The following is a 21,906-nucleotide window of genomic DNA, read 5'->3' as shown; positions in this document are numbered from 1 at the left end:
TTTTTGGTAGCCAGAGCCTTTTCTAAGAGTAAGGCATGAACCCTGCTTGTCCAGTGCAGAGTCCACAGATGCATCCACTCAGTTAAGATTTGGTAGTTAAATTAACCTCAGACTTGTTTCCCTATATGTGAAGTAACTAGAGTATTGGGAAAAAACCCACTTGAACATAATGAGAGTGTAAATTCCATACAAATGAATGTGCAGGAAATTGAATTTGGGCCTCTGTTGCTGACAGGGCCCAGTGCTGTCCACTGTGTCACCATGACACCCTGGCCTGAAGTAGCTGTTTTCAATTTGCATCACAAACAATTAGGATCTTGTAATTGCTACATCTTTTCTTTTTGGGAGAGACTGGTATAGGTTGTCCAAAATTCAATTTCAAATAAATTTATACACTTGGTTAGGAAAAATGTTTCATTCTCTGTTATTTTCCGTTGGGGAAGAGATTTTAGGTGCAGCGGGGAAAAGTATTGTGCCTTTAATTATGGTTTCTTGTTCTTGCTTGCTTTTCTGTATGTTGGTAAGGTTCCATGAACCAAATTTAAGTACTCCAAAAAATATGTAGGACACAATGGACCAGAGATATGTTTTATAAAGGTAAAATTGATTGGATATTTATGACTATAGTGCACAAGATGAATTTCGTTTATGTAACACTTAGTTTAGTTACTGCAAAAATGCATCAGTTAGCTATTTATTCTTCTGTATTCCTTCATCTCTGTGCAGTGTGACATATTAAGACTATGCTGGTAAAAGTACTTATGAATATGAAGTACTGACAGGTCTTACGTTGAACCATGCAATAGCAATATAAATATATTTCACTTAAGCCACTTCTGACCATTCCCAATTGAATTTATTTTAGTAGGCCACGTTGGACAGATGAACAAGAACTTTACTAATACTTTGTAATTGTTAAAAACCCCCAAAGAAGCCTTTGTTAAGGTCTTGTTACTTAAGAGTAAATTACTTAATAGTTTTACTAATGTTAATGAAGTGCTACCTTAATTTATTAATATATGTGAGTTCTATATTTTATTGAAGGCACATTTTCATAGTAGTACCATTGATGTTGAGTGGATATACAAAATCTACACACTCAGGTTTTGTGTGATTAAAAAATAAAACCAAGAGAAATCTGTCAGAACTTATTTCACCTTTATTGCAAAATTGCAGTCTATACAAAGATGGTGATAACAAATCAGAAACTGTGAAAAAAGGAACAATTCTTTTTTAACTGTACGTTTCACAACAAATTTAATATTGTGTAAATCTTTGGCTCAGGAGTAAGCTGTAAATTTATATAATGGATTAAGAGTGGAGATTTAGCACTAAAATATTACAAGTATTTAAAAATACCATACTGAATTTAACACCGTTTCACTTTGTAGGGGAAGGGTTTATCCAAAAACAAAAATTGGATGGTATAGCCTGCTTTGGATAATATTGACGATTTTAAAGCAAGATTGTGGGGTCCAGTGGCTGTGGGGCATCTTTTGGTGAAGAAAGATTCACGGATCTTGACTTTGCTGATAATGCTGTGATCTTCGCAGAGTCAATGGAGGCTCTGATCGAGACGCTTGAGAGACTGAGCAAGGAGTCTGAGTGTCTGTGCTTGTGAGCGTCCTGGATAAAAAACAAGATTCAGGCCTTTAATGACCTCTTGGGCACAGCCATCAGCAGTGTGTCTGTTTGTGGAGAGAGTGTCGACCTTGTTGAGAGGTTTACTTACCTTGGCAGTGACATTCATGTCTCTGGTGACTCTTCTTATGAAGTCAATAAACGGATTGGGAGAGCATGGGGGGGTCATGAGGTCGCTGGAAAGGGGTTTGTGGCGCTCCCGATATCTATGCAAAAGGACGAAGGTCCAAGTCTTTAGAGTCCTGGGGCCTCATGTATAAACGGTGCGTATGCACAGAAATGTTGCGTACGAACCTTTCCACGCTCAAATCGCGATGTATAAAACCTAAACTTGGCGTAAAGCCACGCACATTTCCACGGTAACTCATACCTTGGCGTACGCAGTTTCTCTGATCGGTTTTGCAGACTGGCGGCACCCAGCGTCAAGGCAGTGCTACTGTTCCTGTGTGATCACCTTTCTTTCTTAGATCCACATTCCTGACGCTGCTTTATAAATACACTGAAACTAACTGCATATTGTTTATTAGTGTAATGCATCTGATTGTAATTAACCTGCAGCAATATAATGGTCCAGGGAATAGCCATAGTATTCCAAATACCATAACTGCTTTAGCGTTGTAACTCTCACTGCATCTTCTTCTTCTTTCAGCTGCTCCCGTTAAGGGTTGCCACAGCAGATCATCTTGTTCCATATTACTCTCGCTGCACCACTCGGAGTATTTATATCACTGTATCTGAGTGGGGAATCACAGCAGCAGCTGAAATATCGGTATACAGCATGAAGCAGACACTGCCTGAGCCATGGCAAAACGCTTTATAGAGACTTCCCAGTACGGACTTCGCGGTTTAGAAAAGGTTTCATCCCAAGAACTCTAAACGCACTCAATCAGTCCATCAAGTGCTCCTTGTAGAACTGTTAACTTATAAGTACAATCACCTCACTGTAAACTTGCACTACAGTTATAATATTGCACAACCTGCGCCACTTTATAAAGTGCGTATTTACATATGATGACGGTATTCATTTTTAGGATGAAATGCAGCAAAATATGTTGATTATATTATACAGCTAAAACTTTAACTTCATTTAAATAATCTGTATTGTTAATAATTAAACATGTGAGGACACGGTGCCGCAGCGCTAGGTAGCTCAGGGATTGTTCCTGCATTGCGTTGTATTCTTGCGCTGACGCGACACTGGAAAGATAGACGGATAGAATAATTAAACATGTACTACAAAGATATTTCGATGTTCCTTAAAAGTTTTGAAGATTCAGCGTTCTAAGCTTACAGATGGCTTAACGTCTATTACAGAGCTGATTGTGTGGCGATTGGTCATTTGGAGAAAGAAAAGTAAGGACAGGAATTGGAGGTTAGTACGTTTGAAAGAGACAGTACTTCTGTAATAAATTATTTCATCGAAGGTCGCACATGGCGCAGCAAGCCTCTTGCGTGAGATATGAACAATCACTGCGCCACCATGTTCCCATGTTTAATAACATGCTTTCATTCCTATCATCATGAAAATGATATCATGTATACATGTCAGTATTTTAATTATTCAGAGAGCTGTAATATCATGAATGTAATGGATTCTGTGTCGGAGAAAGAGAAAGAACGGAAGCACGTAGTGATTCACATACATAGAGCACATAGAAGATCAAATACAGAACAAAGCATTTAACGTGCTACTTGAGAAACTAGTAAAATAAACGATTTTAAGATGAAGTTTATGATGTTCTACTTTAATGGCAAAATAAACTACGTGAAATTTCAAGATTAAAGTTGACATTTCGTGCTTTTTTCCCCACTGTGTGCCTATTTTTTTTTTCTGTACCCTGATAAGCTTTCATATGACACTCAGACGGTGGGCTACGACTCGCCTTTTCACGGCGACTTTGATATGTGATTTCTTTTTTATTTCGGGCACTGTGCAACTTTGTGAACTTGGATCTTTCGAGTTTCTCCGACACTCTGTCACTCGATCAACTTTCTTTTGTTGATTATACCACTGCTTAAACCAACAAATAGTATATTTTTCCTTTTCCTCCACTTGGTATTCGCTGAAATTCTTATATTTCCCCCGTGCTTTTCCCATTGTCTTTTCTGTGCGTATGCACAATCCCGCTTTTGTGCTTATGCCATGTTATCATGTGAGTTCTACGCACGGCGTTATACATGAGGCCCCTGGTGCTTCCTGTCTTGCTATATGGTTGTGAGACATGGACACTATCCAGTTACCTGAGACGAAGACTGGACTCTTTTGGTACATGTATCTCTCCGGAAAATCCTTGGGTACCGTTGGTTTTTCTTTGTGTCGAATGAGCGGTTGCTCATGGAGTCCCGAATGAGGCACATTACCTGCATTGTGAGGAAGCGTCAGTTATGGCACTACTGCCAGGTGGCACGTTTCCCAGAGGGTGATCTGGCTTGCAGGATCCTAATTCTTGGGGATCCGAGTGGCTGAACCAGGCCGAGGAGTTGCCCATGTAAAACCTGGCTGCGGCAGATAGAGGGTCATTTCCGCAGGGTGGGACTGGACCGCGTGTCTACCTGGGGGGTTGCAAACCAGGATCCCGTGTTGTTTGATCGGGTAGTTGGTGCGGCAATGCACTGTACCAGTGAATGCTCCCCAACTTGACTTGACTTGACTTAAAGCAAGATGGCCCATTATTTACATAGTATTAATTAAATGGAAATCTGTTAGTAAGCAAATGCTGTAGTCGAGTATCTAGCATTCTGGACTTGGAACTTCAAGAGGCTTTAGACTTTTGTTGACATAATGTTCCACTTTATAAAACACTCAAAATAATTTAAAGAAAAATTGATGATTGATGAAAAATGATTTAAAGAAAAAGAAAAATAATAATTCTGCGGTGGGTTGGTGCCCTGCCCGGGATTGGTTCCTGCCTTGCACCCTGTGTTGGCAGGGATTGGCTCCAGCAGACCCCCATGACCCTGTGTTCGGATTCAGTGGGTTGGAAAATGGATGGATGGATGGAAAAATCATAATTTTAACACAGTAATTTGGCTATTCTGACTCAGAAGAAATACTTCTAATGTCATACAATCCTTATGTCCATTTATTTTCAATGAATTAATGAAATTCAGCTTTAGGGGTCAAAATCCCTCTCCTCACCATTGCATGCAAGACAGGAACTACCAGCCAAGGTGCCATTTTAGTGCAGGACATGCCTACTGTGCCAGTCTAAAGTCAGTAATAAACCTAACTTTCATATCCACAGAATGCAAGAGTTAAACTTGAAGTACCCAGTGAGAAATTAACATAAAGTTAGGGAGAAACCGCAGATTCCACAAAGACTGTGCCTAGGGGAGGGGCTACAAGATGTAACACTGATCTACAGCACATGCTGTAACATGATAATTCTTCATAGCAGCTTTAAGGCTAATTTTCATAAAAACAATATGATGGAGCACTGATTTCATCTGGTAACTGAATTGTGTCAATTAAAGACCAAAGATGTCAGATTTCATTAAAGAACTTATCCATAACTTGTTAGGGATGTGAACTTAACATCTTCACATTAAGTATTGTCTACACAAATCTGATGAATTTGTCCAAATGTGTTTATTTTATACTAGATTATGGGGTGTTGGGGAAAAATTATTACAGTTTGTTGCGCCTGTTCTTATATCTTCTTTACGTGAATATTCCTGAATCAAATTTCAAGAAGCTGATATTATTATGACAATAAAACTACTTAAATTACTAACATAGACACTCCTTTACTTCCAGTAAATTGTATGTGTTACTGTATATAGTTATAAGTTATAGTATTAGAAGTTTCAGTAAAATGATTAGGCTGAGCAGAATAAATTGAAAAAAAAAATAAAACAGGAAAAAAATATAAAATACTGTAGCATTAAACTTGATTATGTTATTTCTCTCATCATTTATTCTACAGTTCTCCTGACTTTACAGTCCAGTATCTAATCAAATTTGGGAAATGTGCAGCTTTATTACTTTAAAATCAACCTGAATTATTATTTTTTAACATTACATTTTCATTTTCTTTTAAATGAAAGCATTACGTTTAGTGCAGGAAATGACAGACAATCTCTGTTTTTACTTATCTAGTACTGCTTTAAATATTTTTAGTTAGTAATAAAAAATAAGTGGCTCACTTAGAAATTGCAACAAGGGAATTAACTTGTTAATTAGCTGTCATGTTTCATCTTAATGTTTCTGCAGCCCTTCAAAGACCGATGTGAGTGGTTCTACGAGCACCTTCTAGCAGGCCAGCCAGACTCTGACATGGTACACAGGCCTGTCAATGAAAATGACATCCTTCTTGTTCACCGAGGTACTGATTAAAACTCCTATTCAAGCACCTTATTAATTGATTGTTCCAATGCTCATAAAGGCTACACTGATTCAATTATTGAAGAATAAAATAAAAAATACTTTTACTAAGCCAGTTAATTACTTGAAAGTATGCCAGTGCATGAATAAAATAGATTTTGCAAACAGTTTAGAGCTTAATGGATCATTTTCTGTATATAGGGCTACAATTACTTATAGACAAATGTGAGCAAGAGTTTTTAAGCATCTTAAAATGGCAATAAATTATTGGGCCCTTTCACTTTTCATTGTGTATTTCACACAGTTTTCTAGTTATCAGAGCAAAAAAAAAAAAAACTAGAATGTTAAAGTGAAAGGAAATTTCTGCAGATCCTTAAGAACTACAATTGTTTATTCTTTTACTATGACATACCTAAATTGTCACTGGTTCTACCAGTTGTCTTTACAAGCTGGACATTTCACTATCTGGGCTCCACTTTTGTGTAATTAGGGTTTTTTAATGTACAAGGTGAGATTTATTTACAGATAAGTAAACTTGTGTCTTCATGTTATAATATTTTAGTCTATAAACCTTTCTGACCTAAATGTGGTTTTTCTATGAATTTACTAAAGAAACAAACATTCTTAGCTGTTGTAGAGGCTGTCTTTGTTGAACACCACCTCAAGGTAATTTGCGGATACATTATAGAATGGTTTATATACTGCACATTTTTATACTTACAGTAAAAGCAGATTAAGATACTTGCTCAGGGTTACACAGTAGGCCAACTGCATAAGATGAAACTGCACCCTTTTGGTTTAGTGTCTAGTTTCGGAGTAGCAACACTATTGTGACAAGTACAATTTTTATCAGTTAGTAGAAGTTTATAATTATACACTGATTACCTGTGTAATGTCTGATTTCATTTCAGGGTAGACATTGGTGAATTAGCTTTTATAGATTACTGTTATTGTTTACAGAATGCATCTTTAATTTCATATGTTAAAGGATATGAGAAAAAAATTGAATTTGTTGAATTAGTGATTTACTAGATTATTCAAGTCAAGCTGAAATGAAAAGGAGGGCATGGCTACCTCAGGGAGCAGTATAATGTTTTCCTGAATTTACCATATTTAGGCATTTTGTATGCAGTCAGTAATGCTGTTTTCATTGCTGTCTCCACACCAACCATCCAACTTGAGCTGACCCTTTAATGCAGGGGTCCCCAACCCCTGGTCCGCGGCCCACTACCGGTCCACAGCCATCTGACAGCCGGGCCGCGAGAGAACTGCCGGCAACGGCGACTCACTCAGACTGTTCAGAACGCTTGGCAGGCGGGGCTTTGCAGCGGTGCAGAGAGAGGAGAGAGACCGAGGTGAGAGAATATTACAACAAAGTATTTTTATGGTCCCGACAGTTTCCCCATATGACATGAGTCTATAGAACTCATGTTACTACGAAGTACATTCAACAGATGCTTTCATTACAACGAAGTGACCTTGAAATGCTTGAACAAATCATCCACAGAGCAGTTAGATCTGTGGTCGCAGCTCAGTTGTACACGTTTGCACAACGATCCCCAAACAGAAACATTGTAAAAAAAACTCTTTTTTCGAACTTTCCTCGTACTGTTTTTTTTTTTTTTTGCTGTTTTTGTTGTCTGTGGTTTTCAGTGATTCCTTTTGCTTATTGCTTGTCAACATTTGAAAAACATCCATTGGAACTGAACTCATTGTCACCCTCCTATAGAAACGGCAGACACGAAAAAAAGATAGCAGTGTTAATGTTTGTGATGTGCAATCTGTTGGATTGGTAAATGTAAAGCATATGTCTTTGTTATATGCAAAAAAAGAAGAAAAATCTCAGATTGTAAACGTATGCGAACTGCTTAATAACTTTAATAATAATAGAAATGTTATGTAAATTGTGTATAAAACTGCCCCCACCCCCAACCAACCCCCCCGACCGGTCCATGGAAAAATTTGCATCTAATAAAGTGGTCCTTGCTGTCAAAAAGGTTGGGGACCACTGCTCTAATGTATTCATTTCTAATCCTGTCCATCCTCATCACACCCAATGCAAGTCTTAACATCTTTAACTCTGCCACCTCCAGCTCTGTCTCCTGTTTTTTTGTTCATTGCCACTGTCTACAACCCATATATTCTGTTTCACTCTTGCTGATACCTGTCTGTCAGAAATCATTCCTGTCACTCTTCTCCACCTATTCCACCATGCCTGCACACTCTTTTTCACCTCTCTTCCATACTCCCCATTACTTTGTACTGTTAATCCCAAATATTTAAACTTCTCCACCTATGGCAAATCTGCTCCCTGCATCCCCACCGTTCCTCTGACCTCTCTCTCATTCACACACATGTTAGAAAAGGAATGAGCAGTCTCACCTCCTGCCCCGCTAGTCGCAGCTAAATAAAGAGACTGGCTTTAAGCTTTCACTCACAAATGATATTTATTTGCATCAAAACCAAAATCAGCAAGTACAAAGAGATATATAGAATCATTAAACCATGGGTGGGTTACATTTTGATGCAGTCATATTAGCAATAGGAAGATGTTGGTGTACATATCAGATAGCTCATTTTTTTTACACACAGATTATGTGTTCTGAATCAAAACAAAGAAAGAGTATTCTCTCCAAGGAAGCCAGAGATATGAGGGTTGTCTGTGTTCCGCGCGGAATCACTCGAAATAAGTAGCCAAGGATTTTTTTTTTTATTTTTCTCATGTACTTTGATCCTTTTTAAACTTTTTCCAAGTATTCACCGCCAACATCAATTCACTTTTGGGCTTTTCTGACCCACGCCGCAAAACACTCGCGAAAGGCTGTCTTTGGGAGGTTGTCCAGCTGTTCTTTGACAGCTGCAATCAGTTCCTCTCGAGTTTCGAAGTTGTGGCCTCTTAGGGGTTCTGTCACCTTCGGGAAGAGCCAAAAGTCACATGGTACAAGATCAGGCGAGTAGGGTGGCGGGTTCAAAACGTTGACACCACTGTCTTCAATGAAATGCTTCGTCGCATTAGCCGTGTGGGCTGGCGCATTGTCATGATGCAAAAAGTGCCTTCACAAGTTCTTGGACCAGCCTCTAGCCATCGCAGAAAAAACATCAGGCAGGCACTGAGTGGTGTACCACTCAGAGGTGACAGTTGTCCCCTCCATCAGCGGAATTGACGCGACAATGCCATCGATGTTGAAAAAGATGGCAAACATGGTGCGTTCCACCGAGCAGATTAAACCATCAGAAAAGTCGTAAAAAATCATCACTCGAAAGTCACGCACGCATGGAGTCGGGAGCTTCGCCGCTACCGCCGGCTGCGCACTCTCAGTTCATTTGCTTCTCGTGTTCATTCTGAAGGAAGAGAGGGAGCAAAACATCTGAACAAAAACATGCAACCACTTGAATAATCCCTCTACACAGCAGAACAGGTTTCGACAGGCTGACACTCGACAAACGATAAAATTCCGCGTGGAACCCAGACAACCCTCGTAATCTTTGAAAGTGTCTTTGAAATGGTATGCAATGCAGCTTCCTCTCTCTTCTTGCCCAGTGAGCATGAAAAACAGGACACCGGGGTTCTCATCAGTGCTAGAATGGGGCATTGATATTGTAAACATTGTCAAAGCATGTTGAAAGAGTGTTAAAAAAAAATAAAAATAAATTGAACACAATGGACAGGACATCATTATGACTTTTAGTGCCCTCATCCAACACCAAGATGTCAGTCCTTTTATCATTTACCTCAGATTTCATTAACATATTAGTAAGCTTTCAGTTCAGGTTTGCTATTTCTTTGTAATTTTGCTAATCCAAAGAAAGAAGCCCATCGTACAAGTATCTGATTTTATTTTCCATACTGCAATATTTAATGTTGTTTGCATTATTAGCCGACATCTTACATAATGGATTGATGCTTCTAACTGCATTTTTACAGTGCCTCAAATTATACACCCAAATACTAATGCACTGAAAGCTGCGAGATATCAGATGTGTACTGCTCTAAGAAAAAACATTGTGCTGAGTGTGTGAGCTACATTATGTTCCTGTAGGGGGCGATAGCTCCCTAGTTGGAATAACTTCTTTTGTAATTGCGACATTTTAAGTAACCGAAAACTATATAGATATGATATTAAAAGGTGATACCTCTCCAATAGTGATATGGCGGTAAAAATCACATAAGAGAAAATAACTTAGCTTTCTTTACTGACGATTTATGCGGCATAACAGACGGGAAGCCATAGCAAGACAAATACCAAGGTGGGATCTTGATCTATATTGTCTGCCAATTCTCGTCACTGCGCTGGAAGGCTATTAAGGACGGATGACAATCTCACCAATCCGTCCATCGGCTTCAAAGTATTTGGCTGCTTTCCAAGTCTTTTATACAGTACTGTCTTCTCCACGTGCAGGCCCTTACTTAGGTTCCAAACACGGGCAGGAGAGGATGCAATTTCATCTATAACATACAGAAATAGTACAATACCCATTTTCGTAGTTGTACCTTTCTCTCTTCAAATGCTTGCCTAGCAGTTGTAAATGCTGAGAACCCCTGTGTGCTAACTTTTGCCTGGCCTGTACATGTGAGTGGATTTTTGTACAGAGCACAGTGACATTAAACTTATATTCTGATTACAATCCACCCATTGTCACTGTATCTGTGACAAAAACAATACTTGAAGGTCTTATCCACAAAGCAAAAGGTACTCAATCCCCCTTCACAGTGTAGACAGTTCTTCAAGAACGTTTGTGGAAATGTGGGGTGTAGTGCCCCTATAGGTCCTGTTTCATTCATCTAATACACTAGCGTAAATAAATATTAATTGATAAGTTACAGTACACCCCGTGACCCTGTGTTCGGATTCAGCGGGTTGGACAATGGATGGATGGAAGTTACAGTACACTTGGACGAACAGTTACATTTAACATGGTGTTACTAAGTAGTGATCATTGTATCCCAGAAGTGATGTAGGTGGAGATCTCCTGTTATGTCTTACATAGTCAGTGTTGTAACTAAATATCACTGAGCCCATGCAGTGGGTACCATAGCCTCAGATTACATTATAAATCTATATAGCATTTTGATGGACTTCACTATTCTTTGGCACTCATAACATTTCTAGCTACAGTATGTTGATATATGTGCCCCACCCTTTGGTGTCTGATCCTTTTATATGAGTTACAATAGTTGTAACATAAATCAGATGCTATTCTAGATCTATTGCTATCATTAGTAATTGTTTTTAACTAGTATTATTGCATAATTGTACATTATTTTGTTTCCTCCCCAACTTCACTATCAGATGTTCTATTCCCTTTCAGTTTACAATTTTAACATCATTGGTGGTAAATTATGCATATCCTCATACCTTTGAGCCCCTCTTATAACATTTTTCAAGTAAGCTTTTCATATACATGCCTTGTCCAACCCAGTGGTTTGTAGACAAAGTCTTTTGCTTGGTGGCTTTGCAGATCCCTCCGAACAAACGTGTGGCTGGTACAGGACTTAGTCTTTGCCAGTACTGGAACAGAAACTAAACAGTCTGATTGCCATTAGAGAGCTCATGAGATGCACACATGGTGACTGTCCTTTTTAGCAGAGGAACACTTCACTTGTCCTGCACTGGATACAGCAGTCAATCAAGGGAACCCTTCGCATTCAACAGCTGTCATCTCATTTCAGTGGCATTTCACAGCCTGTTTCTGTTAAAGTCCAAAAAAACTTTGTTTCTGCAGCAAATGTCTGCACAACCATATCATGGCTTCAGATTTACTTAGCTGGACTTACAATCTTTGCTTGATTCCGCACTCCTTCTGCTCTGGATAAGCGAGTCGTTTCTTCACCAGCTATTATCAGGTATGTGCAGCAGACCAAGAGCCATTAGTGCAGTACAGTCACTTTAAGTCTTCGTTTGTAGCACACCACCTTTTCTTCATTAATAAAGCTCCACCACTGAGTTGGAGAGGCCTTAACAACCACTAAATTGAGTGGCCAAACTAAAATTCTTACTATGCTAAATAAAGAAGGGTGAAGGGTAGAGCAAATACATAACATAAAACAATGCTTTATCAATCATATATGTATAATGCAATACAGCACTATTAATGACAATCCTAGACTCTCAGTTCTCAGTCTCATATCATAAATAACAGTTAGAGATAAATTAATACATTTAAACCAGGCTAGTGAAAATGTTTCTTCAGTAGTATAATACACTAAACAAAATTAACACATTGCATCAGTTATACGTCACAGATGTCTTAAATTATAACAAGATGTTACATATTTGAACTTAAGTGTTTTCATTTTTGTCTAAAACAAAAATCTTATAACATCTATACTATATAACAAACTGTAGCTTATCTTATCAAGAGACAAATCTCTTAAATGTCTTTAAGATATTACAACAGCACAGTTTATATAGACTAATGGTAAACTTTTTAATTATTCCCATATAATATAAATTTCCTAATGTATAACTGACTTAACAATCCATTTAGCTATGTGCATTATCACTGAGCACTAACCTTAATACATTGATGTAACAACAAATCTTCATAAAATGAATCACTAACAGATACAAATCCATACATTTATTTCAGTTCTAATACATTTCATAATTACTGAAGTGATAATAATAATAATCATTTGACATACATCAAAATATGTAAACCCTCTATACTGTATTTTATATGAAGACTAAAGAAAGAAATTAGTCTAGTTTTAATATAGCAACATTTAGCCTGTTTGTACTTTACAATTATTTGTATTTAAACATTATACAGGATGTCATACCCTTACACTTGCACAACTATTCAGTATGCAAGGAAATAATTCCAATAATTGCTGTTCAATAATTTATGATTGATAAGCAAACATTCACCACCTCATTGGTCAGATTATATCTAATTTCTCTGCCCAAACTTGCTGTTAAACTTATTTCTTGCAGCTTTGTATAGAAAAATAGTTTGTGTGTTTCATCTATTGGTCACAGGGTTTGCTGAATCTGGAGAAAAAGAACATCTATAGTTTTGAAGTTATATAATTTTTTATACTTATAATACTTTTATTGAAATTCAGATTAAATTCTTAACTCTTTAACTGACCACGCTACAGGCTGTCCTTCTGCCATCAGTTAAAATTTTCTAAGATTCGTCTAGGTCAATAAGTCATGGCTTTATTTAACACTGCATCTGTTTGTAGACTTCAAAGACATTCCAGGCTCACTGACTAGGTACAGGATGCATTACCAATACCAATTCTTTTATTCTTATGATCACTTTTGATTTTACTTGCTATAGAATTTTTAGGTATTCACATGTATTACTAATACAATTAAACTTGGATATGATCCCCTACTATTATGTTATTAGGTTATTATATGAGGTGTCCCCCATTTCATTTATGATTTCCTTCACATTATTAATTAGTCAGCTGACAAACACAGAAGCACAGACTGTTACAGACTTACAAATGACATGTAAGAGCATCTGCCACCCCAGACTCTGAATAAGAGTAATTCATCTTTTATTTTTCTTTGCTAGATTTTATCCCACTCCATGCCCAAGTAGATTACTTGGCTAATGCAGAAGTTCTTTAAACAACATTCAGCACACTGGAGAAAACAGCTGTTCACAAACCAACAGCTTTCACTCTTTGCAGTCATTTCAACACACTTAGCAATTGCTTCATTCTTTCAAATATATTCACATATTCTGATACTCCCGTTCTCTTTTACAATTGCACTTCATTCACAGAATAAAGTTCTTTTACAATTGTATTTCATTCACAGAGATCTCTATCACATGTGCTATAAATTCACTCGAGGTTGTGCTTTTTATTTTATTTATAAGGTTTCACCGTTCAATGCACTTTAACGCGTCTTTCCCTTCATGCTTATTTACTTATCACGACCATCAAACAACTTACTTCTTTACCTTCATGCTTATCATTACAATCAAGCAACTTCTCAGGACGCAAGTTGGTATTACTTTCATTAAATTAGGAGTACATCTTACCTCAGTTTCATACGGCGCTAGTCTCCAGATCATGAAAACTCCGTGGTGAACCAATTCCGCGACAATCAAGGAAAATTATTTCAGCGGCGATCTGATTCAGCGACAACAAGGTGAATCCACCCATCGGGAAATCATGCATCACAATTCCACAACAAGAAAGCATTCACAGAAAAAGTTACGCAGTCACAAAGAATATCCTGACTCAACAAGGAAAACATACATGCTTGAACCTTTATTTCCTATCACCAGGCAAGTGTGCTAACCATTGCGCCACCATACTCTTTACCTTTATAGTTCCTAAAATACACAACCTTCATTCACGCAAATCAGGCACATTCTGCTTTTCGCAAGAACTTGTCTCCCTTCTCATTTATTATTATGAAAAGAGCATTTTCCTTTAAAATTGATCAGGGTTTGAAAGGCAAAATGTTTTGCACATTTATGATAAGCTTTAAACAAAAGTGGAGACATTTTATTTACTTTAACCCAATTATACATATTGATAATTATCTTTCTTTGTCATGTGAGAAACTGTCTCATTTTTTAAATCCACACTTATCCAATTAATACCTTCTTAAAAGTATGGCCAGTACTTACAGGAAGGTAACAGAGGCATGCTTCTCATTGCAAAGTTAAAACCAAATGTATTTATTCGTTTTCCAATTTAATTTAGAGCTCTTTTACATTTTGGTGTTATTTGTGTACACCGTTTACAGTTTCTTTTTAAACACTAGCTTATAATGTAGGTTTGTATAAGCAATACTTATAAGATGACTAATTTAATTAGTTGCTGTGTGTTTTAACACACGGCATGATAATTTAGCAGTATAGGTATGGGGGTGGGCAGCACGGTGGCGCAGTGGTAGCATTGCTGCCTCGCAGTTAGGAGACCCGGGTTCGCTTCCCGGGTCCACCCTGCGTGGAATTTGCATGTTCTCCCCGTGTCTGCGTGGGTTTCCTCCGGGCGCTCCGGTTTCCTCCCACAGTCCAAAGACATGCAGGTTAGGTGGATTGGCAATTCTAAATTGGCCCTAGTGTGTGCTTGGTGTGTGGGTGTGTTTGTGTGTGTCCTGCAGTGGGTTGGCACCCTGCCCGGGATTGTTTCCTGTCTTGTGCCCTGTGTTGGCTGGGATTGGCTCCAGCAGACCCCCGTGACCCTGTGTTCAGATTCAGCGGGTTAGAAAATGGATGGATGGATGGGTATGGGGGTTCCCAAAACCTTTAACTTCTAACCTTTTAGGCAAAGTGATAGGAACAGCTGCATGGCTCATAAACTTCTTTTTTTAACAGGCGGACGAATCGTGTATTTTGGATTATATCGGGCTGCTACAGTATTATGCCATTACAGATTTCTACAATTATTTTAGAGAGCGCGATCAAGCCTTTATGGATTTTATCGACATTGACACGGTTCATCTTTAAGTAACTGACTGCCAGACCCACTGGATGCATGAATCGTCAGATGATAAGGTAAATGCATGCCTGCATGCATCAACTCTTAATAATGCGCAGCTCTTCATAGCTTTACAAAATACTGTTCCTAATGGCTAAAGATGTAATTAATTGTAATAACAGTGTTCCACAACACGGCATTACTTCTCTGGCAGGTTTTGGACTTCGTACGGCAGCTGATTAATCTGTGTTGTCCACTCAGGTGCCGTTTCACTTTATTCTGGACAACCAGTCTTGAGTCTATAAGTTTAAAACTGTTGTGGACAATTTATTTTGTCCGGTTTAGTTTTGTCTTTTATTCCCACATTTTGTTATCATGCTTTGGACTTTAAAGTCCAACCCGCATAATGTAATTAGCAGAAACTGCATTTACCAACAGCTATCTGTTTTTATTTGTTTTTGCCTATGCACTGTATCCCATATTTTCAAGACCGCCTCCTGTACTGTTTCAGGATTAATTAGTATCCCTATTCCAGTTAGGGCCAGGCATTTCAGGCAGTATAACTCGGTCACGGGAGTCCATGACAGTGCGTGCGACCATCCCGATATACTCAATATCTGACCGAGACCTTCCATGCCATCATTATCTGAAGCGTATATGATACATTATAAATACCATACAGTTATTAATTTAGCCACAACCCTGCTCACAGTGCCATTTTGTTCCTGTAGGGGGCGATAGCTCCCTAGTTGGAATAAGTTCTTTTGTAATTGCAGTGTTTTAAGTAACCGAAAACTATATAGATATGATATTAAAAGGCGATACCTCTTCCATATTGATACAGCGGTAAAAATCATATAAGAGAAAATAACTTAGCTTTCTTTACTGACGATTTACACGGCATTACAGACGGGAAGCCATAGCAAGACAAATACCAAGGTGGGATCTTGATCTATACAGTCTGCCATTTTTCGTCGCTGCACTGGAAGGCTTTTCAGGACAGATGACGATATCACCCATCCGTCCATCAGCTTTAAAGTATTTGGCTGCTGTCCAAGTGTTTTATACTGTCTTCTCCACATGCAGGCCCTTACTTAGGTTCCAAACAAGGGCAGGAGAGGATTCCATTTCCTCTCTAACATACAGAAATAGTACAATGCCCATTTTCATAGTTGTACCTTTCTCTCTTCAAATGCTTGCCTAGCAGTTGTAAATGCTGAGAGCCCCTATGTGCTAACTTTTGCCTGGCCTGTACATGTGAGTGGATTTTTGTACAGAGCACAGTGACATTAAACTTATATTCTGATTACACATTATAACAAGTCTTTGACCCTTGTTTGCAGACTCCTTCCACTGGGATCCTCTGGTCAGTTTTATTGGCTTACTCAATCTTCTTCTTCTTTCGGCTGCTCCCATTAGGGGTTGCCACAGCGGATCATCTTCTTCCATATCTTTCTGTCCTCTGCATCTTGCTCTGTTACACCTATCACCTGCACGTCCTCTCTCACCACATCCATAAACCTTCGCTTAGGCCTTTTTCTCTTCTCTGGCAGCTCTATTCTTAGCATCCTTCTTAGCATCCTTCTCCCAATATACCCAGCATCTCTCCTCTGCACATGTCCAAACCAACACAATCTCGCCTCTCTGACTTTGTCTCCCAACCGTCCAACTTGAGCTGACCCTCTAATGTACTCATTTCTAATCCTATTCATCCTCGTCACACCCAGTGCAAATCTTAGTATCTTTAACTCTGCTACCTCCAGCTCTGTCTCCTACTTTCTGGTCAGTGCCACCGTCTCCAACCCATATAACATAGCTGGTCTCACTACTGTACTGTAGACCTTCCCTTTCACTCTTGCTGATATCCGTCTGTCACAAATTACTCCTAACACTCTTCCCCACCCATTCCACCCTGCTTGCACTCTCTTTTTCACCTCTCTTCTACAATCCCCATTACTCTGTAATGTTGATCCCAAGTATTTAAACTCATCCACCTTCACAAACTCTACTCCCACCATTCCACTGATCTCCCTCTCATTTACATACATGTATTCTGTCTTGTTCCAACTGACCTTCATTCCTCTCCTCTCTAGAGCATATCTCACCTCTCCAGGGTCTCCTCAACCTGCTCCCTACTATCGCTACAGATCACAATGTCATCAGCAAACATCATAGTCCATGGGGACTCCTGTCTAATCTCGTCTGTCAACCCGTCCATCACCATTGCAAATAAGAATGGGCTCAGAGCCGATCCCTGATGTAATCCCACCTCCAACTTGAATGCATCAGTCACTGCTACCGCAGACCTCAACACTGTCACACTTCCCTCGTACATATCATGTACAACTCTTACGTACTTCTCTGCCACTCCCGACTTCCTCATACATAACCTTTAAAAATTATAGGACTGCAAGTTCAGTTTTGCTAAAATGTGCTAGCCACCTTGATTTTTCATTTTTCTTCATTGAACATTTCTGATATCTCTCTGTAATTAGGTAAAAAGACCTGTGTGTACACTACTCTTTCGGGAACATATAAAAGTGAATTTTTATATTGGATGAGCCTGAGGTTATATGGATAGAAATGATTATAATGAGAAAACCTGACATGCAACAACATTCAATTTTATTAATGCAATATGTCAAAGCTGGCATTATTAAGTAGAAGGTTCATCCTTTGTGATTTTTACAAAAGATATAGTTTAACAATTGATAGATGACATGATAAAAAGTATTTAAAATTATGAAGTAAACTAGTATGGTCAGTGTCTGCTATTTCGTTAATATGAATTTTTCAGCAAGACCACGAAGGCACAGATGGAGGATGGCTGGGTATAAATTTCAATCAAATATTACAAAGTATTTCTTCACATAGAGAATAATTAACAGATGGAAGAAATTTTAAAGCAGTATAACAAAGTAATTTTTGCAGGTCTTAAAATCCTGAATTGATAATTTTTTTAAAGAATTAAATGAACAGATATAGACAAGTTTTAATTTTGGTTAAATAGCCTTTTTCATACAATACCTATTAACACCTCCCATTGCTTCCATTGGCTGTAATAGTTATTGGAAATATATTGTTGGCATTGTATTTTTAATAAGAGAGAGAGGTGGGGGGAGGTTGGGAGTATGCTGCACCCATCACATGATGAAAAACCCAGATTGGGACCCAAGTGCAGCCGTACAACGGGTGAAACCTAAGCACCACACTGGAACAGTGTGAGGTTTTTTATGATGGCTGGAGTGCCAATCCTGCATTCCAACCCCCAAGTTTTCCCTCTAATTTGGAGGACCTGCTTAATGTCATACCCAGGACAAAGCAATTGCAGGTTAAGGGCCTTGCTCAAGGGCCCAACGGAATGGAGTCACTTCTGGCATTTACGGGGTTCAAACTGGTATCCTTTTGATTGCTGGCTCAGATTCCTAACCTCAGACCCATCATTCCGCCCCTATAATAACTATCCATCCATCCATTTTCCAACCCGCTGAATCCAAACACAGGGTCATGGGGGTCTGCTAGAGCCAATCCCAGCCAACACAGGGCACAAGGCAGGAACCAATCCCAGGCAGGGTGCCAACCCACCGCAGGACACACACAAACACATCCACACACTAGGGCCAATTTAGAATCACCAGTCCACCTAACCTGCATGTCTTTGGACTGTGGGAGGAAACCAGAGCGCCCGGAGGAAACCCACGCAGACACGGGGAGAACATACAAACTCCACACAGGGAGAACCCGGGAAGCGAACCTGGGTCTCCTAACTGCGAGACAGCAGCACTACCACTGTGCCACCGTGCCGCCCCTTGTAACATATATCACAATTTCTCTTAATTACTATTAAAATGTACAAAGTAATGCTATATAATAGTGTATAACTTCCAACGTGGGTGTATTGTTCGGAGGAGACTCTGTTGGAGCATACTGTACTAATCTGCTTCTTGTTCCTTGAATTTAGACCAATATCAAATTTATGAGAAAGAAGTATAAATAAAAATGTCTAAGGAGTATGAATGCTAAAACTAAAGAATATTTATGTTTACTAGGGGCTGAGAATTGATTAAAAAAATTAATTAATTGCATAAGTGTATGTAATTAATCGCATCTAACATTAAAAGATGTAATTATAAAATGAATACATAAATCATGAAGTAAATACACACTGAATCACAAATTTAAGGTAGAATCAATGCAAAGGAATTTAAAAAAAAATGAATGGCATAGTTAAAACATAATCAATGTTCTTAAACCTGAACTTTAACAAAGTGCTACTTGAGCAAGTACAACTTGAATTTGAATGCATTCCTAAAAGGTAAGTTGAAAAGAACGCAATAAGAAAACAAGGTGTGTATTAATTGTCAAATTGGCATAGCATATGAAACATAGACCTGTCAAAGAAAGAAATGATCAAAACGACTTTTAACTTTGAATGCACTGCTAAAGACTGATTTAACTGAAAGAATATGTTTCTCTTAATTGGACATACATTAAAACTTGTGTTAAAACTCTGCAAATACAATCTTCAATTGTTCATCACTTTCAACGATTGAAAATTATATTCTATACAAGAGCTGTCTTTGAGAGCGTCAATCTCCAAGCTGCACTTTTTGCCACCCAATGTTCTACTCCTTCGGATAGTTTAACACATCTAAGAGATTTAATACTTTTTTGATTCATAAAACTGTGGTGTGCCTTGAGATTTGTTGGGTTACAAAAGGTGTGCCACCACAGAAAAACAATTGTAAAACACTGTTCTACCTACGCCTTTGCTGCTGGCACGCTAAAAAAGATCTCTGTAGCTGGCCCTGGATGCGACAGTGTTTTTTAATGCATTAAACAGGCCACATTGATCACAAAAATTGTAACATTTTAACTTTTCCAGGCCTAATATTTACACTTGTGAAAGTAGGTGTTTGTTATGTAAAACCTTAGATATAGATCCAGTATTGTTATTCAAAAAAGATTGCAAAAGATGACTAAGCTTGTTGCTCCTATGTTATGGTACCTGCATAATCTTGAAGACTGAAGTAATTTTCCTGCATAACATCTATCCATCCATTCACTGTCTTATCCAGCTTAATTTAGTATAGGACTGTTGCAATGCATAAAGTATTTTTCTTAATTTATTTTTGATAGAGGTAACAGATTTTTGTGTTCTGATTGATTTGTGTTACCATTATCTACTTAGTTCTTAATATCTGCATATATGTAAGATATTTGTTTATGTGAGTATGCCAAAGGGAAGCAGTGTTGCATAGACTTTGGACTTCAAACCCTGAGGTTGAGGGTTCAAATTCCACTACTGCAATTGTGTGACCATGAGCAAGTCAAACCAATTGTATCCCAAAAGTTGTAAATTGCCATGGATAATAGCGTCAGGCAAGTGATAATAATAAATAACAATATTACTGTCTCCTTTGTCAGCCCGTGACTTATTTATCTTACTGACAGTGTGTGTGTAAATGCAGATGTATATTTGTTATTGTATGATTATGGTACAAACAAATGATCATACCTTTTCACAAGGTACTGATTCTTGGAATTAAATATTACATCATTTAAAGTCTTTCTCAAGATCAGTGCCCCTCTCAGTCTTGCCTGCAAAATTTTATTTTGTCTATTTTTTTATATTTTCTTTGCAAATGATGCTAAGGAATAAATTGTTTTGGGTAGTCAGCACATGTTTCTGTATTAGCCATTCTGCACAATGAAAGTTAATCACTTTTGCTCAAATAAAATAATTTCCCATCTTACACTTCTATGAGAACCAGTATTGTGTGAATGAAATAGGTATTTAACCCACATGCCTTGAAAAAGATTTTTTTTTTTAATACTAGATGTCATAGTTACATGCTGTGTTGTGCCTAGGGCTGATCTTTTGACACATGAGATTTCATGTAATAGAAATTTTATATATATATATATATATATATATATATATATATATATATATATATTATTATAAATTAATAGTTATTTTTAAATAACCAGCTATCACACTGTTTTAAAACTGATAGATCTAGGAAATATAGTTATCAATAAGTATATTCTTAAGGGAGTGTAAATGAAATATGGTTTCTTGGTGCGGCATGGCTTTTATACGTACATTAAATAAACTCCGATCCATCATCTGGATTTTACTTCTAAAGCTTATTACCGTGGAATGGTCAAGCATTTTTTTTCACACTGGTGTTAGGTTCTGCACAATCCCATTGCCATAATCATTATGATCATAGTTCACCCAGCATAATCATGCTTAGATCTATGTGTGTGCAATGTAATATGCTGTAATATTATAGGTGGAAAGAGGAATAATACTGACATTAGAACTTTCTTATTTATTCCTTGAAATTTGGTTTATAACTGTTACATTTTTATACTTGCTAAGGATAAAAAATAGTTGAAGATATTAAACCAAAACTGTCCATGATTAATAGTTTCAAGAAAAAAATGGAAAATAGCTAAACCGTTTAGAAATTTAAGACATTTTAGAAGTGACAGATAATTATTTAATGTGATATGCAGTTTCACCACAATC

At 37.9% G+C, this 21,906-nt stretch overlaps 1 protein-coding gene across 2 annotated transcripts in view; it reads left to right on the top strand.

Annotated features, from left to right (window-relative positions):
• hace1 (HECT domain and ankyrin repeat containing E3 ubiquitin protein ligase 1) overlaps positions 1-21,906 on the top strand; it is a 164,767-nt gene that overhangs the window by 70,412 nt on the left and 72,449 nt on the right. For both annotated transcript variants that reach the window (XM_028797644.2, XM_028797643.2), the window contains exon 15: positions 5,855-5,966. In XM_028797644.2, coding sequence (XP_028653477.1) covers positions 5,855-5,966 — 112 coding nt within the window. The remainder of the gene's footprint in view (positions 1-5,854; positions 5,967-21,906) is intronic.

Source organism: Erpetoichthys calabaricus, chromosome 3 (genome assembly GCF_900747795.2).
Source record: "Erpetoichthys calabaricus chromosome 3, fErpCal1.3, whole genome shotgun sequence".
NCBI classification, from domain to species: domain Eukaryota; kingdom Metazoa; phylum Chordata; class Cladistia; order Polypteriformes; family Polypteridae; genus Erpetoichthys; species Erpetoichthys calabaricus.
Note: the sequence above shows the minus strand (reverse complement) of the source record. Positions and strands in the feature narration are given on the sequence as shown.